This window comes from Callorhinus ursinus, unplaced genomic scaffold (assembly GCF_003265705.2).
Source record: "Callorhinus ursinus isolate GAN/ISIS: 27379988/994484 unplaced genomic scaffold, GSC_fseal_2.0 scaffold52, whole genome shotgun sequence".
NCBI lineage: Eukaryota > Metazoa > Chordata > Mammalia > Carnivora > Otariidae > Callorhinus > Callorhinus ursinus.
In genome coordinates, this window is record NW_027397114.1 from 4,412,597 (window position 1) to 4,437,119 (window position 24,523).

The 24,523-nt window shown below is 45.1% G+C and overlaps 1 protein-coding gene across 3 annotated transcripts; it reads right to left on the minus strand.

Moving 5' to 3' along the window:
• Nucleotides 1–265: 265 nt before the first annotated feature.
• Nucleotides 266–8,809, minus strand: LOC112814109 (nucleoside diphosphate kinase A). Of its 3 annotated transcripts, none has more exons than XM_025859444.2 (5): nucleotides 8,659–8,809; nucleotides 5,926–6,055; nucleotides 2,279–2,380; nucleotides 1,095–1,207; nucleotides 266–575 (listed from the first exon to the last, which is right to left on the minus strand). In XM_025859444.2, exons 2-5 carry the CDS (start codon nucleotides 6,049–6,051, stop codon nucleotides 458–460), a joined length of 459 nt encoding a protein of 152 aa, XP_025715229.1. In that variant the 5' UTR covers nucleotides 6,052–6,055; nucleotides 8,659–8,809; the 3' UTR covers nucleotides 266–457. The 3 variants fall into 3 exon arrangements, with proteins under 3 accessions (XP_025715229.1, XP_025715230.1, XP_073739826.1); XM_025859445.2 differs by having other exon boundaries at nucleotides 5,926–6,069; nucleotides 8,659–8,760; XM_073883725.1 differs by lacking the exon at nucleotides 8,659–8,809 and adding an exon at nucleotides 8,376–8,516.
• Nucleotides 8,810–24,523: the final 15,714 nt, after the last annotated feature.

The window sequence follows — 24,523 nt, forward strand, 5'->3', positions numbered from 1 at the left end:
CTCTCATTTCCAGTGAATCTTCTGCACCCAGTACAATCTTAGCAACCTAGCAGATCCTTCCTGGATGACTGCTGACTGGCTCAGTGCCAAAAGTGGATGGGATGCAGGAGTGAAGGGAGGGACAGACAGATCTCTCTCAGGCCAATAAAAATAATTTACATAGTATTTACATTCCGTTAGCTTAGGTTATCCAGAGTAAATGGAAAAGAAAAAACACTACAAAGCAACAGGGCAATACAAAGTAACCGACTCGATGAATCCTATGTTGGGATGAAACATTTTAATCTGATAGTAGCACATAATACTGTACAGGGAGCACTCCCAGCTCCAGAGTTCCCCTCCAGGTTATAAGGAAGTTCTCAAAAATAAGTGGATTTCCGAGAGCCTGGCCCCCTGCTTGTGGGAGGGAGCAGGAATGGAATGAACAAAGCAGTGAGGTCTGCTCTCTCGTCACTCATCACTCGTAGATCCAGCTCTGAGCACAGCTCTTGTAATCCACCAGCTCTTCAGGCTGGAACCACAAGCCGATCTCCTTCTCTGCACTCTCCACAGAGTCGCTGCCATGGATAATGTTCCTGGATGGGGAAGGAGATGGCCATGTTACCTAGACCCAAAGGATTCAACCACCCGGAAGGCCCCCACTCCCACTGCCAGAAAGCTGACAGACTCTGCAGCAGAAAAAGCCAAAGCTCCCTGCACCTGAGTCCACATTATTTTTTATTATTATTTTTTTAAGATTATATTTATTTGACAAGAGAGAGACAAAGTGAGAGAGGGAACACAAGCAGGGGGAGTGGGAGAGGGAGAAGCAGGCTTCCCGCCGAGCAGGGAGCCCGATGCGGGGCTCGATCCCAGGACCCTGGGACCACGACCTGAGCCGAAGGCAGACGCTTAACGACTGAGCCACCCAGGCGCCCCCCCCAATTTTTTTTTAAGTCATCTCTAGAACCAAAGTGGGGCTGGGCTCGAACTTACAACCCCAAGATCTACAGTCGCATGCTCTGCCGAATGAGCCAGGCAGGTGCCGGAGGAACCCAAATTCTTATGTCACCTAACTCAGATTTTGGAAAAAGGCAAAAAGCACCCACTCCCACCTGCCAACTTGGATGCAAAAGTCCCCACGGATGGTGCCAGGCTTGGAGTCCGCAGGGTTGGTCTCCCCGAGCATCACTCGGCCTGTCTTCACCACATTCAGGCCCTCCCAGACCTCCAAGGATAAAATATATGGTCAAGGAAGAAAACCCATCTCAGCAGAAAATCTGAAAACTATTAACTCAAAAAAAGAAAACAGCCCCCTTATAACACTGAAGGAATAGTTATGGAGCATCTACTGGTTCCAACACTGGCAATACTGGCCTCCCTGCGCCCACTCCTGCTTTCCTATAATCCATCCATTCTTGACAGAGCAGCCTGAGCAGCCTTTAAAAATGCCTACTGTTGGACCTCCCTTAGCGTCCGTCCCGGTGCTCGGGATGTACGTGGCCAGCACAGCCCTGCCTGACCTGGCCTGCGCCCGTGCGTCTGATCTCATGTCACCTGACCTTCTCTTTCACCCACCAGGCTCCAGCGGCTCCAACCTTCTTTCAGTACCTCAGAAAGCCCAGGCCCTTTGCACATGCTGTTTTCTTGTTGAGACTGCTCTTCAATGTGATTCTTGTGTATGTCTGGCTCCTTCTTTTCACTCCGATTTCAGCTTGAAAAGCATGCTCCTTGACCAGCCAATCTAAAGTGGCCACTTGCTGTCACATCATCCTATTACATTTCTGGGCTTATCACTAATCATTAGCATACATATATATTTCTCCATTATCTGCTCATCTTCCCCTTTTAAGATGTGTAGGCAAGCAAAGCTATGAAAAGCTTTGTAATCCTTAGTACCTATTTTGTTGTAATACTTAGTACCTATTTTGTCTCATTCATGACTGTACCCCCAGTGTCTGGAACAGAGCCTGGCACCACGATGACAACCGATACATACTTGGAGGAAAATCATTGCAATAAGCAAGAGACAATCTCGCTGCCCTCCCGAAGTGCAGAATCAGGCCAACCTCTCCCGATCGCTCCCAGCTATGAGTCACTATGAGTCTTCAGTTCAGCAAACAAATGCCTCTTGCCTTTGTTTGGGTCAGAGAGCCAACTTATATCCTAACTGCCCAATCCTCCCAGCCCCCATTTCCTGTGTATCACTGAGGACCTGGCGTCAGAGGCAGGAATCACACCCCTCACTCTTGACTCCAACGGAGTCATCCACCTCGATATCCCACACATGCATACTCACCATGGCAACCACAGGCCCTGACTGCATGTACTTCACCAGGCCAGCAAAGAACGGACGGTCCTTCAGGTCAATGTAGTGCTCCTTGAGAAGGCCTTCGGAAGCCTATTGCACAGGACAGAGAATGAGAATTGGCCCCCAAACTTTCTAAGAATCAGCAATCTAATTATTTCCCACTCACTGCTGTCTAAAATGTGAGCTCTCAGCTCACTGATTGTTAGAACGCAATCCGCTCCCAACACTACCAGAGGGGAGCAGTGCCAGGGAGACTCAAAGTGCTTCAGCTTTGTGCCAATTTGCCCCCTGTTGGCCTTGCCTGATCGGAAGAAAACCACAGAACATTAGAATCGAATCCGGGGCGCCAGGGTGGCTCAGATGGTTAAATGTCTGCCATCGACTCAGGTCATGATCACAGGGTCCTGGGATCGAGCCCCATGTCGAGGCCCACGTCGAGGCCCACGTCGGGCTCCTGGCTCAGCAGGGAGCCTGCCTCTCCTTCTCCCTCTGCCTCTCTCCCTGCTCATGCTCTCTCTCTCTCTCTGTATCTCTGTGTCTCAAATGAATAAATAAAATCTTTTTATTTTTTTAAATTTTTTTTTTAAAGATTTTATTTATTTGAGAGAGAGAATGAGATAGAGAGAGAGAGCATGAGACGGGGGAGGGTCAGAGGGAGAAGCAGACTCCCTGCTGAGCAGGGAGCCCGATGCGGGACTCGATCCTGGGACTCCAGGATCATGACCTGAGCCGAAGGCAGTCGCCCAACCAACTGAGCCACCTAGGCGCCCAATAAAATCTTTTTAAAAAAAGAATCGAATCTGGCCATCCCATTTTATTTATTTTTTTTTAAAGATTTTATTTATTTATTTGAGAGAGAGAGAGAATGAGAGATAGAAAGCACGAGAGGGAAGAGGGTCAGAGGGAGAAGCAGACTCCCTGCTGAGCAGGAAGCCCGATGCGGGACTCGATCCCGGGACTCCAGGATCATGACCTGAGCCGAAGGCAGTCGCTTAACCAACTGAGCCACCCAGGCGCCCTGGCCATCCCATTTTAGACAGCAAAACCAACAATACGATGACTTTCCATTCATTGAGAACAAGCCTCAACTCAAATGTCAAAGGGAAGTGGGGGGGGGTGTGTCTTGGCATTCGATGAGAAGCAAACTGAACCCAGGCACAACCCAGGGAGACGGCTCATTTACTCAGAAGATGAAGGCCAGGGTCCAGGTGGGGCAACTATGCGATTCCCACAAGTATTTCACAAACCACTCAAAAGTACATGACATCTAGCAATAAAGCAAGTTAGCCAGAGAGCGAACCACCTGCTTGGCAATTCCAACTCCCTCAGCCGGGCTCACTCTTTGCCGCAGCACACGGGCTTGCTCCGGGTCTAACACGGACCCTTCGTTCTCCCAGGTCTGTACCCTGCGCACTGCAGTCGTACCCACAAACGTGGAGAGCCACTGCCAGAAAGCACATCCAGAACGGCCCATCTCTCAGCCTCCGGCGAGTGTTCCTTGCCAAAGTGACACAGCCACGTGACCACACCACGTCAGTCACTCACCCTTGGCCACCGCCCACCCCATCCCAACGGAAACCCGGTAGGGGTGCTCTCCTGACACACAATGACTTGACCTTCCCTTCCCCGAACAGTCTTTTAATTCTACTAATTGGTTCTGATCATCTTTTTTGTTTGTTTGTTTTGGTTCTGGTTATCTTTACTTTTCTTTAAAGATTTTATTTATTTATTTATTTGAGAGAGAGAGAGTGAGAGACAGAGCAGGAGCAGGGGGGAGGGGTAGAGGGAGAAGCAGACACCCCGCTGAGCGGGGAGCCCGACACAGGGCTCGATCCCAGGACCCCGGGATCATGACCTGAGCCGAAGGCGGACACTTAACCCACTGAGCCACCCAGGCGGCCCAGTTCTGGTTATCTTTAGTCTGCCGAAGAGATTACAGGGTTTCTTCGGAGGGGGAACATCACGTTTTCCCTCCCTGCCCTCCTCCCTGTCCTCTGTAGACTCCTGACAGCTGCCCCTCCTCCCATTCTTCCTCAGGCCCACATCCTTGATCGGCAAGTCAGCTTAACTTAACGGGGGGAAAAAATGCACTCACTCAGGGGTCAGAGAGACCGGAGTTAAAATCCCTGCTCCATCACTGTGCGCCTTCCGATACATTATGTAACCTCACCAAGCCCCCGATTCCTCATGACTGACAACCACAGGCACAGAAATAAGTATGTCTCTGGCCTGTCATAAAAGGCAAAGAAAACACGTATGTCCAGCACACAGGAAATGCCTGATCAACAATACTTTTCATTTCACTTTGCCTTCAAAACCTAATTTAATATGCAAACTCCCTGGAAAGCAATGTTTGTCCAACACCTGGCACTGATCATTCCATCATGTACCCCTCCGACTCTGCACTAACATCCATCTACTCCCTATTATACTAAAGCGGTTTTCCTAAACATCACAGGAACTAAATTGCAAATCAAACTAAATTTAAAATGCACTAGCAGAGTCCAGAGATGACTCTATAGATAGGAAAAAAGAATGCCCCCTAATTTATCTGCTTTGACAATTTGAATTCTCATTTCCCAGGTCTGTCTGAAAAAAGGTTCTTAGCCGGTTTATCCTTTTCATTTTTGGGGTTTTGTTTTTGGGTTTTTTTTTTTTTTTAATGTTTTAGAGAGAGAGAGAGTGAGCACGAACAGGAGGGGCAGAGGGAAAGGGAGAGAGAGAATCTCAAGCAGACTCTTCGCGGAGCATGGAGCCTGACGCGGGGCTCCATCTCAAGACCCTGAGATCAAAACCTGACCTGAAACCAAGAGTCCGACACTTAACCGAATGCATCACCCAGGTGCCCCTTCCTTTTCATTTTTTGAAATATTGCTTTGCAGGTGTCTTGCAAGTGTGTCTGCTCTCTGCTGTTTCCAGGCGGGCCTTCCCAAGGGCAAAACCACAGCTTTCCCTGCAACATGCCCTGATGGTGCCTAATATACACTAGACACTAAGTGGACGGTAAATAAGGATGGAAAGATCTCCTTGCTGAGGATCAACCCGCCTCAGAGAGAGGGGGAGGGGAGGGGGGGAGAAGTTCTCTGAAATTATCTGCTCAGGAAGCTCAAGACCAGGAGCTCAAACACCCAGGGCTCTGAGTCAGAAATCACAGTGCTCTCCTGAAACCAGTGTTGTACTGTATGTTAACGAACTAGAATTTAAATGAAAATTTGAAGAAAAAAAATAAACAAAAATTTAAAAAAGGAAAAAGGGGGCACCTGGCTGACTCAGTCAGTGGAGTGTGCGACTCTTGATCTCAGGGTTGAGTCCACACCCCACACTGAGTGTGCAGATTACTTAAAAATAAAAATCTTAAAAAAAAAAAGAAAGAAAGAAATCAGTGCTGTAGTAATATGCGAGCTCTCCAGTGCTAGGGGGAAAGGGAGGCTATTTCCAAAAGTCCCAGTAACTTGGTTTGTTGCAGGACTTGGCCACCATGCTAGGCACCAAGGAGTTTCCAGGTATCAGGACATATGTGTTCACCTTACATGGAGAAGGCTAAAAAGGAGGGGAGGGGAGAAACAGGGGGGCTAACCTACAATGATCCCCTATACTCCAAGAGAACAGAAATATGAAGAATGAAGTCCACTTACCTGAATTAATTTCATAGCAATGAGGCGGAATCCCTTTTGCTCAAAACGCTTGATGATCTCTCCCACAAGGCTGCGCTGGACCCCATCAGGCTTGATGGCAATGAAGGTGCGTTCACTGTTGGCCATGGTCCTGAGGATAAACAGCTGGGAGGATGAAACAGCACTGAATATCCTGCCTACATCATTATCCTTCTCAAGCGGATTACCCCATAAATCCAGTTTAAATCTGTCATGCCAACTCCAAGTCTCTCTGGTAAAAACCCAATTCCTAGTGTGTTCACCACAGTGTTACTTTGAAGACACATTTTAAAGATATATGTATAAACACCGTTCCTACAATGGTAGCTGTATATGCCCATAAAAATAGTGTGCTATAGGGACACCTGGGTGGCTCAGTAGGTTGAGTGTCCAACTCTTGATTTTGGCTCGGGTCATGATCTTAGGGTTGGGGGATCGAGCCCTGCAATGGGCTCCTCACTCAGTGCGGAGTCAGCTTCAGATTCTTTCTCCCTCCCCCTCAGCCCCTCCCTGCTCAGGCGTGCCTGCTCTCTCTCTCTCTCTCTCTCTCTCTCTCTCTCTCTCTAAAATAAATAAATAAATAAAAAGAAAAAGAAGAGTGCTGCTATTGCTGTGTATGTGTTCACCACAAGGTGCTGCACTGAAAAACTCTGGGATAGCACATGTGTAAAAAATGTTCCGGGGGGGGGAGAAAAGACTTTTCCCTAAGCAAAAAAAAAAAAAAAAAAAAAAAAAAGCAAAAACAAAAAATCCAATTTCTCCTCAGTCCCCTTATCCCTGAACTAATATCCCGGGGTGGGCAAGGATCCAAAAGCAGGGGCTATTATTTCTATCTCATTTGACTTAAAAGTTACGATTAAGCATTTATTTTGGTTTTTTGCTTGTTTGTTTTTATTTTTTTTTTTTAAAGATTTTATTTATTTATTTGAGAAAGAGAGAGTGAGAGACAGCACGAGAGGGAAGAGGGTCAGAGGGAGAAGCAGACTCCCCGCTGAGCAGGGAGCCCGATGCGGGACTCGATCCCGGGACTCCAGGATCATGACCTGAGCCGAAGGCAGTCGCTTAACCAACTGAGCCACCCAGGCGCCCTTGCTTGTTTGTTTTTAAAGATTTTATTTATTTATTTGACAGAGAGAGACACAGCGAGAGAGGGAACACAAGCAGGGGGAGTGGGAGAGGGAGAAGCAGGCTTCCCGCGGAGCAGGGAGCGGGATGCGGGGCTCGATCCCAGGACCCTGAAGGCAAACACTCAACGACTGAGCCACCGAGGCGCCTCTAAGCATCTATTTTGTACCCAATACTGTGTCAGAACACAGATGTTAAAAAAAAAAAAAAGGACAGGGGCGCCTGGGTGGCTCAGTTGTTCAAGCGACTGCCTTCGGCTCAGGTCATGATCCTGGAGTCCCGGGATCAAGTCCCACATCGGGCTCCCTGCTTGGCAGGGAGTCTACTTCTCCCTCTGACCCTCTTCCCTCTTGCGCTCTCTATCTCTCGTTCTCTCTCTCTCAAATAAATAAATAAAATCTAAAAAAAAAAAAAAAAGACACTGTCTTTGTGAATTATTCAGAGAAGGGAAACTACAGTGATAAAGAGGGGTCAGGTCTAAGGTAGAACAAAACAGTCTGACCTACTGCCACAATCATGGTATTAGAACTGGAAGGGGTTTTAGAGATTATTTCGTTACAATCCTCTTCATTTTACAAACAAACAAATCTAGAGCACCAGAATGAGGTCCAAAATCCTGATTTCCCAACCCAATACAATTTATGCTACATCATAAGACATAATGAACATTCAGACAAACCAGTAAAAGGTGGATGGTGGGAGAACTAGAGCCGTTAGTAATATCTGAGATGGGACATCATGCAAGAAAGAGGCCTAGAGAACGTCCATCCCAGACCTTGCCTTTTACAGAGAAGACTGGGCTCATGACCTGCTCTGGGCCTCCACAAGACGGGGAAGGAGGAGGCCCCTGACCTTGAAAGACAATCCCTAATGAGGACAGCCACACCACCTCCTGGCTCTAACTTCCCGAACTTTAGTTAACCTCTTATTACAGCACCTTAATATATTTTAATTTCTGTTTGTGTTTCTGTCCCCGCACTGGTCTGCGGCCTGTATACAGGGACGGTTTGTTCCTGTGTCTGTCCCTGGTACCTAGCCACACGGCCTAGCATTCAGTAAAAGCAAAGAAAATGTCCTGAGTCGTAATCGCCCTGCTCCTTCAAGAAAAAGAGACAAAACCCAAGGACTGGCGAAGAACTCCCAATGGAAGCTCGAGACAAGCACGGATTCCCCAAGAGAAAATAGGCTAACAAGCCACAAATACTCTCTATACTCATACAATTTATACTGTAAATGTCCTCCGTGCCTACCGAGACACACACACACATTCATTCATTCACTCATTCACTCATTCAGCAAGAACTTACTGAGCCCCAACTCCGTGCCCAGCACTGCACGCGACAGAGACAAATAAGGCACAACCCCTGTCGTCGCGGCCTGATGGGAAAGGCAGCCACGGACAAAGGCAAGTCCACGTGGCGTGGGACGTGCGCTGACAGGTCTGCACCTGTCCACCGGCGCTGCCCCGCCCTGCCTCCCATTCGATCCCTCTGGCCACCTCTCAGAGCGGAATTCATCCAACCCCGTCGCCTCTCCCCTCCCCCGATCCCAGTATCTCCCCTTCTTCTCAGGACCCCAAACCCCTCTCACCCCTCCAGCGGCTCCGGCTGCAACTCCTCCAGGGGCCGCCGGCACCGGAAACACGCCCCGGCCCCACGTGGTTCCTCGCACCCGCAGGCGCGGAACGCTTCTTTCCGGATCGGCTGCCGGGGAGTCCGTTTTGCAGAACACCACTCGGCCACACTTCCTCTTGGGAGTCGGATGTCATTCTAGAGAGCAACATTCCGATGTTTAACTTCCGGCACTGCTTTTTCCGGCTCTTCCGGCACGCTGCTTTTTTTTTTTCGCCTAAGATTCTATTAGTCATTTCCTTCGTTCTCCAGTAAGGTGGCTTCCCGAGAGGTGGCGCTCCCACTTTGCACGAAGTCCGCACGGGCACCTGACCTAGAAATAGGTCTTTCTCACTTTACATTTACTCATTCTTCCCAGCCTATCAAGCACTGCATTATTAACTGAGTACCTACTGTGTGCCGGGCATTGTTCCAGGGCCTGAGAGTATAGCAGTAAACTCTCTCGGAGATTTTGGTGGGGTTGGAAATGGGGACAAAGAATAAACAAATGAGCAAATTGATATGTAATACATTGCATTATGTTAGTGCTGTTAGGAAAACGCAGGGCAGGGGTGCCTGGGTGGCTCAGTTGGTTAAGCAACTGCCTTCGGCTCAGGTCAGGATCTCAGGGTCCTGGGATCGAGCCCCACGTGGGCTTCTTGCTCATCAGGGAGCCTGCTTCTCCCTCTCCCTCTGCTGCTCCCCCTGCTTGTGCTCTGTTAAATAAATAAATAAATAACCTTAAAGAAAAAAAAAAAGAAAGAAAGAAAACGCAGGGCAAGGGAGAAAGACAGAAGGAGTAAACAATTTTAAAAGGTTGGTTGGGAAAAGCCTCTCTGACAGTGGAACAAACAGACCTGCATGAAGTGAGGGAGCAAGTCTGGTGTTTATCTGACCGCGGAATATTATTACAGTGGACGTCCAGTGGTAGAAAATGCCATCGGGGAGAGGCCAGGTTATGTTGTGGTGCCACTGGAAGGTTTTGAACAGGGAATGACATCATCTGATACACATTTTTTTTTTAATCATTCTGACTGCTATAGAATAAATGGGTGGGGATAAGCTACAAAGTGGAATCAAGTGCCTTTTCAACAACTGGTCCTGGGACGCCTACTGGCTCAGTGCCTAGAGCTCAGGAGTCCTGATCTTGAGGTTGTGAGTTTAAGCCTCAGGTTGGCTGTAGAGATTACTTAAAAAAAAAAAAAAAAAAAAAAAAAAAAAAATTGGTGCTGAAGGAACTGGACATATGCCGGCAAAGAAAGAAAGAAAAGAACCTCTACCTCCACCTCCACCTTAAACAAGATTCATTCAGAATGGATCATAGAGGGGCGCCTGGGTGACTCAGTCTTTAGGCATCCTACTCTTGATTTGGCTCGGGGCCTATCTCTTCTGACATCCAGCCAAGCGTGGGGCTCTGCCTTTGCCCCTCCCGCACTCCTGTGTAAGCTCTCTCAAATAAATAAATAAATATTTTTAGATGCATCATAGATTTAAATGTAAAACTATAAAAAGTTTAGAAAAAACATGGTAAGAAAATATCTTCAGGGGCCACCTGGGTGGCTCAGTCATTAGGCGCCTTCGGCTCAGGTCATGATCCCAGTGTGCTGGGATCCAGCCCGACACTGGGCTCCCTGCTCCGCGGAAAACCCGCTTCTCCCTCTGCCACTCCCCCTGCTTGTGTTCCCTCTCTCACTGTGTCTGTCTCTCTGTCAAATAAATAAATAAAATCTTTAAAAATACATATATATCTTCGGGGGCACCTGGGTGACTCAGTTAAGCCTCTGCTTTCAGCTCTGCTTTCATGATCCCAGGGTTCTGGGATGGAGTTCTGCATGGGGCTCCCTGCTCAGCGGGGAATCGGCTTCTCCGTCTGCCCCTCCCCCTGCTCATGCTCCCTCCCTCTCTCTCTCTCAAAAAAAAAAAAATCTTCAGGACCAAGGGCCAGGTAAAGAGTTTTTGGACTTGCACAATCCATAAAATGAAAAAGTTGGTAAAATGAACCTTATCAAAATTAAAAACTTTTTCCCTATGAAAGGCCCTGAGAAGAAGATGGAAAAGCAAGCTACAGGGTAAAAGAAAATATTTGCAAACCATGTATCCAACACAGGCCTTGTATCTAGAACATATAAAGAATTTTCACAATTCAACAGTTCAAAAAAAAATCCAATTAGAAAATAAACAAAAGACAAGAATAGACATTACACTACAGAGGATTTACAGATGGCAAGTAAACACATGAAGAGATTAGCCATTAGACAAATGCAAATTAAAACCACAAAGAGGGGCGCCTGGGTGGCTCAGTTGGTTAAGCATCTGCCTTCGGCTTAGGTCATGATACCAGGATCCTGGGATGGAGTCCTGAATTCGTCTCCCTGCTCAGCCAGAAGTCTGCTTCTCCCTCTCCCTCTGCCTTCTGCCCCTCCCCTCTGCTCTCTAAATAAATTAAATAAATAAATAAACAAACAAACAAATAAATAAATAAATAAAATCTTAAAAAAAACATACACACACAATGAGGTATCACTACACACCTATCCTAATGGCTAAAAAAAAAAGTAGGAGCGCCCCACTGGCTCAGTGGGTAGAGCATGTGACTTTTTTTTTTTAAGGTTTTTTACAGGTTTTTATGGGAACATGTATTTTCTTTTTTTTAAATTTAAATTCAATTAACATATAATGCATTATTTGTTTCAGGGATACAGGTCTGTGATTCATCAGTCTTATATAATACCCAGTGCTCATTACAACACATACTCTCCCCAGTGTCCATCTCCTAGTTAACCCCATCCCTTCACCCCCTTCCCTCCAGCAACCCTCAGTTTGTTTCCTATGATTAAGAGTCTCTTATGGTTTATCTCCCTCTCTGGTTTCATCTTGTTTCATTTTTTCCCTCTCTGCCTTGTTTCTTAAATTCCACATGTCAGTGAAATCATATGATAATTGTCTTTCTCTGATTGACTTATCTCGCTTAGCATGATCCCCTCTAATTCCATCCATGTCATTGCAAGTGGCAAGATTTCCTTTTCCGATGGCTGTGTAATATTCTGTTATACACAAACACACACACACACACACACACACACACATACCTACCACATCTTCTTTATCCATTCATCTGTTGATGGACATCTTGGCTCTTTCCACAGTTTGGCTATTGTGGACATTGCTGTTATAAACATTGGGGTGCACGTACCCTTCGGATCCCTACATTTGTATCTCTGGGATAAATACCCAGTAGTGCAATTGCTGGATCGTATGGTAGCTCTATTTTCAACTTTTTGAGGAAACTCCATACTGTTTTCCAGAATGGTTGCACCAGCTTGCATTCCCATGAGCGTCCAATTCTTGATCTCAGCTCAGGTCTTGATCTCGGGGTCATGAGTTCAAGCTCCATGTGGGGCTCCAGGTTGGGCTCCATGCTGGGCTTGGAGCCTACTTTAAAAAAAAAATGAAAAAAAAAATAGTGACAATGCTGCTGGGGAGGTGGAGAAACTGGATCCACTCATACACTGCTGGCGGGAATGTAAAATGGTATAGCCGTTCCGGAAAAGTTTGGCAGTTTCTTATAAAACTAACCAGGCGCTTACCATCTGACCTAACAATTGCCTTCATTGGTGTTTATTCCAGAGAAATTAAAGATTTATGTTCTGTTCACACAAAAACCTGTACACAAATGTTCCTAGCAGCTTTATTTGTCCAGTCCAAAGACTGGAAACAACCCAAATGTCAATCAAGTGGAAGTTTAAACAAACTAGGGTCCATTCATCCATACCATGGAACACTACTTAACAATAAAAAAAGAAAAAAAAAACTATTGATAGCAACTTGGATACATCGCAAGGGAGATTATGGTAAATGAAAGAAGTCAATCGCAAAAGATCACATATTATATTATTGCATTTATATAATGTTCTTGAATTCACAAAATTTTAAAGATAGAGGATAATTAGGGGTGTCCGGGAGTTTGGGATGGGGGAGAGGGCATGGGAGTATTCCTAAAGAGGTAGTAAGGGGGAGTCGTAGAGTGATGGACTACTTCTGTATCTTGATTGTGGTGACAGTTACATGAATCTACACATGTGAAAAAGTTGCATGGAACTATACACACACAGAAATGAGTGCATGTAAAACGGATGAGATCTGAATAAACTCTGTGGATTATACCAATGTCAATTTCCTGGTTTTGATATTGTTCTATAGTTATGCAAGATGTTACCATTAGAGGACAGAGGGTGAAGGATACATGGCACTTCCTTGTACATGTATTTTTTTTACAACTTCCCATAAAATCTTTTCTTTTCAGTGAGCTCTATAGCTCTACATGGGGCTTGAACTCATGACCTTGAGATCAAGAGTTACACACTCTCCCGAATGAGCCAGCCAGGCATCCCACAACTTCCCATAAATCTATAACTATTTCAAAATTTAAAACATTTTTAAAGCGACACTGGCTTAGTCAGAAGAATGTGCAACTCCTGATCTTGAGGTGGTAAGTTCAAGCCCCACGTTGGGTATAAAGATTACTTAAAAAAGAAAAGCTTAAAGGGCACCTGGCTGGCTCGCGTCGGTAAGCATACAACTCTTGACCTCGGGGTTGTGAATTCAAGCCCCATGTTGCGTGTAGAGTTTACTTAAAAATAAAAGCTTAAAAAAATAAAGAAACTTAAAAAAATTTTTTTTTCTTTAAACAGAATCAGGAAAGCTGATTGAGACTACACTGTTAGTCCAAGTGGGAGATGCTAGTGGTTTGGAATATGTGATGACAAAGGAGAGAGAGACAAATGGTTAGTTACAGGATATATTCAAGGTTAAGCCCATAGGTCTTACTGATGGGTAGGATATGGAACATGAGGGAAAAAAAAAATAGACATTGGCTCCTAGTTTTCTTTCTTTTTTTTAAGATTTTATTTTAATTTGGGGCGCCTGGGTGGCTCAGTTGGTTAAGCGACTGCCTTCGGCTCAGGTCATGATCCTGGAGTCCCGGGATCGAGTCCCACATCGGGCTCCCTGCTCGGCGGGGAGTCTGCTTCTCCCTGACCCTCTTCCCTCTCGTGCTTTCTATCTCTTATTCTCTCTCTCTCTCAAATAAATAAATAAATAAAATCTATAAAAAAAAAAAAGGAAAGTTTAAAAAAAAAAAGATTTTATTTTAATTTTTTAAAGTTTTTGTTTTGTTTTGTTTTGTTTTTTACGATTTTACCTTTAAGCAATCTCTACACCCAGCATGGGGCTCGAACCCACAACCCTGGAATCAAGAGTCGCACCTTCCACTGACAGAGCCAGCCAGGTGCCCCCTAGTTTTCTTTCTTTCTTTTTTTTTTTTTTGGAGAGGGTACATTCAATAACAGTTCAATAGTTATTTACAAAGTTTCTTTTTTTTTGTTTAAAGATTTTATTTATTCATTTGAGACACAGAGATTCAGAGAGAGAGAGAGCATGAGCAGTGGGAGAGGCAGAGGGAGAGGGAGAAGCAGACTCCCTGCTGAGCCAGGAGCCCGATGTGGGGCTCGATCCCAGGACCCTGGGATCATGACCTAAGCCACCCAGGCGCCCCTACAAAGTTTCTTTATAAGTCGTCGGGGTTCACCGCACTAGTGCTTCTTAAAACTTCTGTGTACAAAAAAAAAAAAAAAAACTTCTGTGTACAAACAAATCACATGGGGAACTGTTAAAATGCAAATTCTGTTTCAGTAGGTCTGGTGAAGCCTGAGAGTTGGATGATTCCAATGTTGTTGACTGATAGATTCTACAAGAACATGTCCTAGAGCCAGGGTCTTTTTTTTTTTTTTTTTAAGATTTATTTATTTATTTATTTGACAGAGAGAGAGAGAGCACAAGTAGGCAGAGTGGCAGGCAGAGGGAGAGGGAGAAGCAGGTTCTCTGCTGAGCAGGGAGCCCGATACGGGGCTCGATCCCAGGACCCTGAGATCATGACCCGAGACCAAGGCAGACGCTTAACAACTGAGCCACCCAGGCGCCCCGAGCAAGGTTCTTTTAAAGATGTTATAAGCCTTATTAGGTGGGGAGGATCTTGCCCAGGCAGATGCCGAAGAAGGGCAAAGGGCATTAGAAAATGGGAAGATTTCATCTCTTCCTGGAAGCCATCCTAATTACATGACTCACCCTACCCTTCCTTACCCAATCCCTGCACACAACCCTTCAGGCTTCTGTAGGTAAATGTTTCAGCAAACTAAATCAGAAAACAGTAAGAATTTAAAGCTAACAGAAATAAATTTTTTAAGTTTTATTTACTTATTTAAGTAATCTCTGCACCCAACATGGGACGCAAACTCATGACCTTGAGATCAAGAGTCACATGCTCGGGCGCCTGGGTGGCTCGGTCGTTAAGCGGCTGCCTTTGGCTCAGATCATGATCCCAGGGTCCTGGGATCAAGTCCCACATCGGGCTACCTGCTCAGCGGGAAGCCTGCTTCTCCCTCTCCCATGCCCCCTGCTTGTGTTCCTGCTCTCGCTGTCTCTGTCTCTGTCAAATAAATAAATAAAATCTTAAAAAAAAAAAAAAGAGTCACATGCTCTTCTGACTGAGCCAGTCAGGTGCCCCTGAACTATGAATAATCTTAATGGGCATATGGACTAATCTCTCCAGAAACCCAGATAAAGGGTTTCAGTTTCTGCTTGAAACCTCCAAGAATGGGAATTCACTACCTCAAATATCAGATCCCTGGCCTTCTACCCTCCTCTTGCTTAAACAGCAACAACAACAACAATAGAACAATAAATTTGCAAATTGAATATATTCACCCCCCCCAAAAAAATAATAATAACAGGATTAACGGTTAGTGAACTGTGCTAATGACATCAACTATCATGGAGAAAGAAAAGAATGGTCACTGGGCTGCCTTGGTAAAGTAGGGGGAATTTTTCATAGAGTCATGATCTCACAGAGAGAAGATGATAAATCTGTGGGTACTGGGAGACAAAGAAAATAGTCAAGAGCAAAGGATGCAAGCAGGGAAAAGTCGAAAATGTCAGAGAAACTGATTAGACACTCCTAATAGAGTGCTCTAGAATAGTGGGGGATAAGACCACCAGATTAATGACAAGCCTTGAATGCTAGCCTAAGAAGTTGGGACCATAGTTAATGGAGAGTCATGGAAGCTTTGAGGGTAGAAGAGTGACCTGAGAAAGATTTTAAATTCTAGAACTCAATAAAACTGTCATGGTTATCTAATTCACTCACTTTATAGACATAGACACAGACCAAAAGAGATGATTCGATTTATTCAAGATTACACCAGTACATGGGGAAAGCTACGCTTTAGAAGAGTGAAGAATCTAGCCATGGTCTGGAGGGTAGACTGGATGGGAAAGGCTGGTGGGAAAGAGGCCCATAAGGAAGACGCTGACGTTATCAATAATCAAGATATGAGGATTAAAGTAGTCAAAGGGATGTTTTTGCTAAAATTACCAAGGTTTGGGGAATTGACTGAATATGATTAATAAGAGCTGAGCAGGAACTCTATCACAGCAATGATAGGGCTGAAGGGCATGAGTCTGTTTTCAAGTGATGTGGGGGTGCTTCTTGGCTCAACCATATATCAGTTATGTGACCTTAGACAAGATATTCAACATCGCCAAGCAAACTCAGTTTCTGTATTTGTTAAATGGGAGTAATAATAGATCAATACATCAATAATACATCAAAAGAGTGTTGTGAGGATTACATAAAGTAATGCAATAAAAATTTAACACAGTGTCTGGCACATAGTAAATAATAAATAGCTGTCTGGTTTTTATATAGCTATGGGTGACAGAATTTTACACCTAAGAATTGTGACAATAATGATATTAACAGAAATAGGGAAGACCCAAAAAAGCCAGCTAGAGGAAGATGAGTTTGGTGTAATGCATCTGATGGAGGGTGATACAAGAGAGGAAATATACAGTAACCAATTAAAGATGTTTATCTAGGGTTCAGAAGAGATGCTAGGTCTAAGGAGAAACATGTGGGGATTATTTGCATAAAAGTGATCTGTAAATACCTTGAAGCTAAACATGAAAGCATTGGTGGGCGCCTGGGTGGCTCAGTTGGTTAAGCGACTGCCTTCGGCTCAGGTCATGATCCTGGAGTCCCGGGATCGAATCCCACATTGGGCTCCCTGCTCAGGGGGGAGTCTGCTTCTCCCTCTGACCCTCTTCCCTCTCATGCTCTCTATCTCTCATTCTCTCTCAAATAAATAAAATCTTTAAAAAAGTAAAAAAATAAATAAATAAACATGAAAGCATTGGTAATATTCTTTTTTTTTTTAAAGCAGACTTTTTGTGATTATGCAGCTATGAATTCCAATGGTATTTGACAACCAAATATGCATACTAACAATATGTCAAATGTGTCTTCTAGAATTTTTACAATGATACATTATATGCCATAATTTGCCAAGCCTAGAGTCTTCTAGAAACGAGATTATATAGGGGCGCCTGGGTGGCTCAGTTCGTTGAGTGTCCTACTCTTGATTTCGGCTCAGGTCGTGATCTCTGTGTTGTGGGATGGAGCCTCGTGTTGGGCTCCCTGCTCACTGGGGAATCTGCTGGAGATTCTCTCTCCCTCTGCCCCATCCCCGCTCACACTCTCATTCTCTCTCTCTCTCTCTCTCTCTCTCTCAAATAAATAAATAAATCTTAAACAAAAAGAGATGAAATTATATTAAAAACAATTTTAGTATTCTAATATACATTATCTGAAACTGACATTAATTGTACTGTGATTTTTTTTTCTTTAAGATTTTATTTGACAGAGAAAGACACATCGAGAGCAGGAACACAAGCAAGGGGAGTGGGAGAGGGAGAAGCAGACTCCCCGCTGAGCAGGGAGCCCGATGCAGGGCTTAATCCCAGGACCCTGGGATCATGACCTGAGCTGAAGGCAGACGCTTAACAACTGAGCCACCCAGGTGCCCCTATGATTTATTTTTTTAAAGATTTTATTTATTTAAAAAAAATTACACTATAAAGATTTTATTTATTTATTTGAGAGAGAGAGAGTAAGCTAGAGAGAGAGCACCTGAACTGAAGGCACACGCTTAACCGACTGAACCACCCAGGTGCCCCTAATTTTTTAAAGATTTTATTTATTTATTTGTCAGAGAGAGAGAGCACAAGCAGGGGGAGCGACAGGGAGAGGGAGAGGGAGAAGCAGGCTCCCCGCTGAGCAGGGAGCCCAATGCGTGAGTGGATCCCAGGACCCCAGGATCATGATCTGAGTCAAAGGCAGACGCTTAACTGACTGAGCCACCCAGGTGCCCCTATACTGTAATTTAAATAATCTTAGGGCTGGGGCACCTGGGTGGCTCAGTCGTTAAGCGTCTGCCTTTGGCTCAGGTCATGATCCCGGGGTCCTGGGATCGAGGCCCGCATCGGGCTCCCTGCTCAGCGGGAAGCCTGCTTCTCCCTCTCCCACTCCCCCTGCTTGTGTTCCCTCTCTCGCTGTGTCTCTGTCAAATAAATAAATAAAATCTTTTTTAAAAAATAAAAAAATAAATAAATAATCTTAGGGCGCCTGGGTGGCTCAGTCGGTTAAGCAACTGCCTTCGGCTCAGGTCATGATCCTGGAGTCATGCAATCGAGTCCCACATCAGGCTCCCTGCTCAGCAGGGAGTCTGCCTCTCCCTCTGACCCTCTTCCCTCTTGTGCTCTCTATCTCTCATTCTCTCTCTCTCAAATAAATAAATAAAATCTTTAAAAATAAATAAATAAATAATCTTAGAAAAAAGGTGATCTGTAAGTATTTTAAGATTTATTTATTTGAGAGAAATCAGGTGCACAAACTGGGGAGAGAGGCAGAATCCTCAAGCAAACTCTCCGCTGAGCAAGGAGCCAGACACCAGGCTCAAACCCACAACCCTGAGACCATGACCAGAGCTGAAACCAAGAGTTGGATGCTTCACCGACTAAGCCACCCAGGCGCCCCAGCGATCTGTAAGTTTTAAAAAGTATCTTCAAAAGAGCAATAACTGCCATTCATTTGTTACACAAAAATGAACAATAATAGACAACACATATTGAAAGATTGCTCTGTACCAGGCACAAAGTGCTTTATTTATAGTAATTTGCACAACCACTTAGTGAGGTAAATACTATTATTGTCCTCAGGTTTTAGGTGGGGAAACTGCAGCTCACGGAGGGTGGGGGACTTGCCCAAAGTCAGACAGCCAGAAGTAGAACCATTTAAAGCCAGTCCATGCAGGGCCAGAGCTTTGGCTCTAAATTACATGTGTGCTTCTTCACCATGTGGAAGGCTTTATTCCTGAGTCTCACTTTTGCGAGGGATCACTGTGAGGTGTGAAGAAATCATCATTGGAAACCAACAAGCCAGCTAGGCCCAACACTGTGCAAAGAATAGAACGGATTCAGGTCGTGACTGTCTTGCTATTAATGATTTAAGGAATCAGAGCAACTAATGCATTATGCCCACGTGTGAGAAACAGAAACCATCTTGGGATGCAGGGCAAAGAGAGGCCATTCATAATACTAATCAGGAATGAGTCCCGAGGGGATCTTCACTGCCCATAATCAAGAATGAAGTATGAACCCTCCCGCTTTTGACTCCAGAGTCAAACTACAAATCAAACAGAAGGATCACTTGGTGAAGGTAATTGCCTGTGTTTCGCAAAAAAAAAAAAAAAAAACTGCACACAGGTCACTCGTCTGTCTCTGGCTCAGGGATATGCATAAGGAAACTATCTCGTCAATCTTCTGAGTGAGGCCCTGATCCTCAAGGGAGTGGGGGAGGAGAAGAGATTTTGGGGGAAACCTGCAAAATTTGCTCATTGGGGAAGGAAGTCGTAAGAGACTCCTCACATAGTCTGGTGCAGCAGCTATACGAAGTGGGCCTGATTCTAATTCCCATTTTACAGATGGGGAAAATGAGGCCCAGGAAGGTTAAAGAGTTTAGCCAAGACCACAAAACTAGTAAATGGCCGAGGCTGGCTGTCACTCCGTGTCACTCTTGCTCCAGGGTTCACGCGCTTAACTGCCACACTGTGCCACAGAACATCATGTCCTCAGGAATTATACCCTTCCCCAGCCCAATGAGATCCCAAGCATCACAAGGCGACCCAGATGAGGTCAGTCATCTTTTTTTTCTCTTCAACAGTACTGCCTTCCTCTGACATTCTTAAGTTTTCTGCTCTTGACTATGAGAGCAATGACTATAATACCTTTGATTTTTTTTCCCCTTAAGCTCCTCGATCGCATTTATTTTTACATTCTCTTACAACCCTCCTCTTGTTCCCACTTTCTGAATTTAGATGTAATAAAGCCTTTCGCAAAGACTTTTTGCCTGTAACAGTCTCTCTGCTTGACTTGACCCTGGTCTTGTCTTTCAGACTAAAACTCTCTGGGGGAAGGATTACATGGCTGAAGAGGTGCACTGTTCAGAGCAGTGATTTCACATTCATCTCCCTCTTGTTCTCTTGTGGTTTGACTCTCCAGAAGTCATGGGCCTGGTGTCTTTTGTCTTCACTGATGATGATTATGATACGGGACTGGTTCAGTTTGTCTCCCCAGGCTCTCCAGATTGGGGCTGAATATCACATAATCTGTAATTTCTGTAATACTATGAGTGTAGAGCCTTGTGTATTAGTCAGGATGGGCTAGGTTGTGCTAGGGCAAAAAGCCAATCACAGGTCTCAGTGGTTTAATGCCTTAGTCCATCGGACTTGTGTAAGAAAAACACAATGGACTGGGTGACTTATAAACAATAAACATTTATTTCTCACAGTTCTGGAGAGGGGGAAGTTCAAGATCATCTGATGCCGCCAGATTCTGCATTAGCAGATTTCAGGTAAGTTCGGTTTGGCTCAGTGCAGTGAACTGAATGCTTACATTGGGTCTGATGAGAAGCCCCTTCTTCATGGACAGCAATGTTCTCACCGCAACCTCATGTGGTAGGAGGTTTTACTAGAAGGGCACTGTTGGGGAGCTAGAATTTCCTGTCCCCTTCAAAAGTCCTTTGAAGCCTGGACCAAGAATGAAATTGACATGTGACAGATTAACAGGAGAAAATCAAATTTAATTTCATGCCTACGGGGAATCTGCTCAGACATGGAAATTCCAAAGACAGGCAAAATGAGGTATATATGTCAGCCTGAGCTAAGGAGAAGGGGGCAGGGGTCTGGAATTTGGAAGGGAAGGAATGCAATTCGCAGGGCAATAAGAAACAGAGCAGATGTTTGGTAATTAGATGTTTGCCCTACAGATGAGACTCTCGGATAAAATTTATCCCAGCTAATAATCACTGTTCTGGGAAAGACCCCCAATTTTAGAATCTTTTTTTTTTAGATTCTTTTTTTTTTTAATATTTTATTTATTTATTTGACAGAGAGAGACATAGCGAGAGCAGGAACACAAGCAGGGGGAGTGCGAGAGGGAGAAGCAGGCTTCCTGCCGAGCAGGGAGCCCGATGTAGGGCTCGATGCGGGGCTCAATGCAGAGCTTGATCCCAGGACCCTGGGATCATGACCTGAGTCGAAGGCAGATGCTTAACGACTGAGCCACCCAGGCACCCCTTTTTTTAGATTCTTCTATGTAATTAAGGGAGAGCCAAAAATTTATCTTGAGCCCACAGGGTCTCAATTGACTTCAGCTCAGAAAAATATTCATGCTAAAATGGTCCACGAAGGGGTGGCCTGCCTTTGACCCCCACAGCACTAATCCCATCATAAGGGCTCCACCCTCATACCTAATCACCTCCCAAAGGCTCCACCTCCTACTACCATCGCCTGGGGGGTTAGGATTTCACTATATGAATTTTGCTCTTTTTTTTTTAAGATTTTATTTATTTATTCATGAGAGACAGAGGGAGAGAGAGAGAGAGAAGCAGAGGGAGAAGCAGGCTCCCAAGGAGCAGGGAGCCAGATGAGGGACTCAATCCCAGGACCCCGGGATCATGACCCGAGCCAAAGGCAGACGCTTAACCATCTGAGCCACCCAGGCGCCACTGCTCTTTTTTTTTTTCTTAAACATTTTATTTATTGGGGCACCTGGGTGGTTCAGTCATTAAGCGTCTGCCTTTGGCTCAGGTCAGGATCCCAGGGTCCTGGGATCGAGCCCCACGTTGGGCTCCCTACTTGGCGGGAAGCCTGCTTCTCCCTCTCCCACTCCCCCTGCTTGTGTTCCCTCTCTGTCTGTGTCTCTCTCTGTCAAATAAATAAATAAAATCTTTAAAAAAATAAATATTTTATTTATTTGTCAGAGAGAGAGAGCGAGCGTGCATGCGCACAAGTAGGGTGAGTGACAGGCAGAGGGAGAAGCAGGCTCCCTCCTGAGCAGGAATCCTGACATGGGACTCCATCCTAGGACTCCGGGATCATGACCTGAGCTGAAGGCAGACACTTAACCAACTGAGCCACCCAGATGTCCCTGAATTTGCTTTTTTTGTTTTTTTTTTCTTAAAGATTTAATTTTTAAGTAGATGTGTGTGTCCCACGTGGGTGTCAAACTTACAACCCCAAGATCAAGAGTCGCATGCTCTACTGACTGAGGCAGCCAGACGCCCCTCACTATATGAATTTTGAAGGAAACACAAACATTGGGTCCATTGCACGGAACAAAACCAAACTTAACCAAGATCTGCTGCAGGGCCAGCACCTCTGCAGTTAGGTGCCCCCTTCCAGTGATTCTGGGAGCCTGTTTTTTCCCCAATCTGTCATCTCAATACAAAGCCTCTATGATGCTGCACAACAGGGCAGAGAAAGCTGGGGGCAGGGGAGGGGGTCCCACAGTAGCTCTTAAATGGTTGGTTTGGCCTGGATGTCACTGCTCCTTTGAGTCCATGGACCAGAACTAGTGGAATGGCCCTGTATAACTCTAAGGGAGCTGGGAAATAAGGAGGACCTCAAGGCATTTTGTGAGCAGGAAATGTCTTTGCCTTCTCGTTCCTGCATCATATGCTGTAATCCTGTCTCTTCCTTTCCCAGTCCGGTCCCAGCTGTCAGCCTGTACCCTGGACTTTAACCTTCTACCTCCAAATCCACAAATTATAGTTTAATCCAGTGCTTGTTCTTTGGAGTATTTTATCTCCTACCAGATGACCCTGCCCTTTCCCTGGCATGCCTCATGGTTGGAATGTTGTCTCCCTCATCCCTGGGTCTCATTTTGCATCTAGTCATTTTCCAGGAGCTACCCAGCAGAGAGTGGTCTGGAAAGAACCCCTAAATTTCCTGCAGTTAAAATTGAAGTTATTAAGCCCAAGAGACATTCTTTCTCTGACGTGGAGTAAAGAAAGGGAGACCAGGGAAACACTGAAAGGATCAAAGCAGGGTGAACAAATTCTCTGGAAACCAGGTTCAGGAGCCACCCCTGGCTCACGATCTCCCTAGGACATTTTAATACAGATCAGGCGCCTGGGTGGCTCAGTTGGTTAAGCGACTGCCTTCGGCTCGTCATGATCCGGGAGTCCTGGGATCGAGTCCCGCATCAGGCTCCCTGCTCAGCAGGGAGTCTGCTTCTCTCTCTGACCCAACGCTCTCTCTCTCTCTCTCAAATAAATAAATAAAATCTTTAAGAAAAAAAATTAAAAAAAAATATTCTCTATAAAAAGGCCTCTGGAAAGGGCACCAGTACTCTCTGGAAGAAACGGGTCTCCCTCTTCTGCAGTTCACTCACTTTCTGATCAGAATAAGCCTTAGTATGGGGCCCCTAGCTGGCTCAGTTGGTGGAGTGTGTGACTCTTGATCTTGGGGTTGTGGATTCGAGCCCCACATTGGTTGTAGAGATTACTTAAAAATAAATAAACTTTAAAAAATACACACACACACATACATATATATTTTAATTAAGTAAATTCTATCCCCAAAGTGGGGCTTGAACTCACTACCCCGAGATCAAGAGTTGCATGCTCTATAGACTGAGCCAGCCAGGTGCCCCAAAATAAAAAAACCCTAAAAAAAAAAAAGGAAGAGCATACAGCACTTGATCTTGGTGTCATGAATTCGAGTCCCACGATGGGGGTAGATATTACTTAAATAAATAAATAAACTTAAAAAAAAAGAATGAACATTAGTGTCTTGCTTTTACTTTTTATTAAACACACTAGAAAGGCAGTATTTAAGGAAATTTATTTATTTTTAAAAGATTTTATTTATTTATTTGAGAGAGAGAGAGAGAATGAGAGATAGAGAGCATGAGAGGGAAGAGGGTCAGAGGGAGAAGCAGACTCCCTGCTGAGCAGGGAGCCCGATGCGGGACTCGATCCCAGGACTCCAGGATCATGACCTGAGCTGAAGGCAGTCGCTTAACCAACTGAGCCACCCAGGCGCCCCTAAGGAAATTTAAAAGAAAGAAGAATTTATCCTACCAACTTAATAGTTATTCTTTTTTTTCCAAGATTTTTAATTTATTTTTATTTGACAGAGAAACAGCAAGAGCAGGAACACAAGCAGGGGGGGGGGTGGGAGAGGAAGAAGCAGGCTTCCGCAGAGCAGGGAGCCCGATACGGGACTCGATCCCAGGACCCTGGGATCATGACCTGAGCCCAAGGCAGGCTCTTAATGACTGAGCCACCCAGGTGCCCCCCTAATAGTTATTCTTGTTTGCATACTTCTTTCTAGTTATAGGGGAGGAAAACAACATCTTTTCTCTGCCCATTTTGTGTTCTCCAGCCGGGAACGTATAAATTAGACTGTCCAAAGGCAGATTAACCAGGGGTGCCTGGCTGGCTCAGTAGGTGGGGCGTAAACCTCTTGATCTCAGCGCTGTAAGTTCGAGCCTCACACTGGGTGTAGTGGTTACTTAAAAATAAAATCTTAAAAAACAAAAAAAAGGCAGATTAACCAAAGAAAAACAAATAAAACTTTATTACCATGTGCATGGCACATGTATATATG

Excerpts from the sequence above, each read along its gene's own strand:
- LOC112814109 (XM_025859444.2), bottom strand. The coding sequence starts at position 6,051 with ATGGCCAACAGTGAACGCACCTTCATTGCCATCAAGCCTGATGGGGTC. Across the intron at positions 2,381-5,925 it reads TTGCTATGAAATTAATTCAG|GCTTCCGAAGGCCTTCTCAA; the intron begins GTAAGTGGACTT and ends CCTGTGCAATAG. Across the intron at positions 1,208-2,278 it reads CAGGGCCTGTGGTTGCCATG|GTCTGGGAGGGCCTGAATGT; the intron begins GTGAGTATGCAT and ends TTATCCTTGGAG.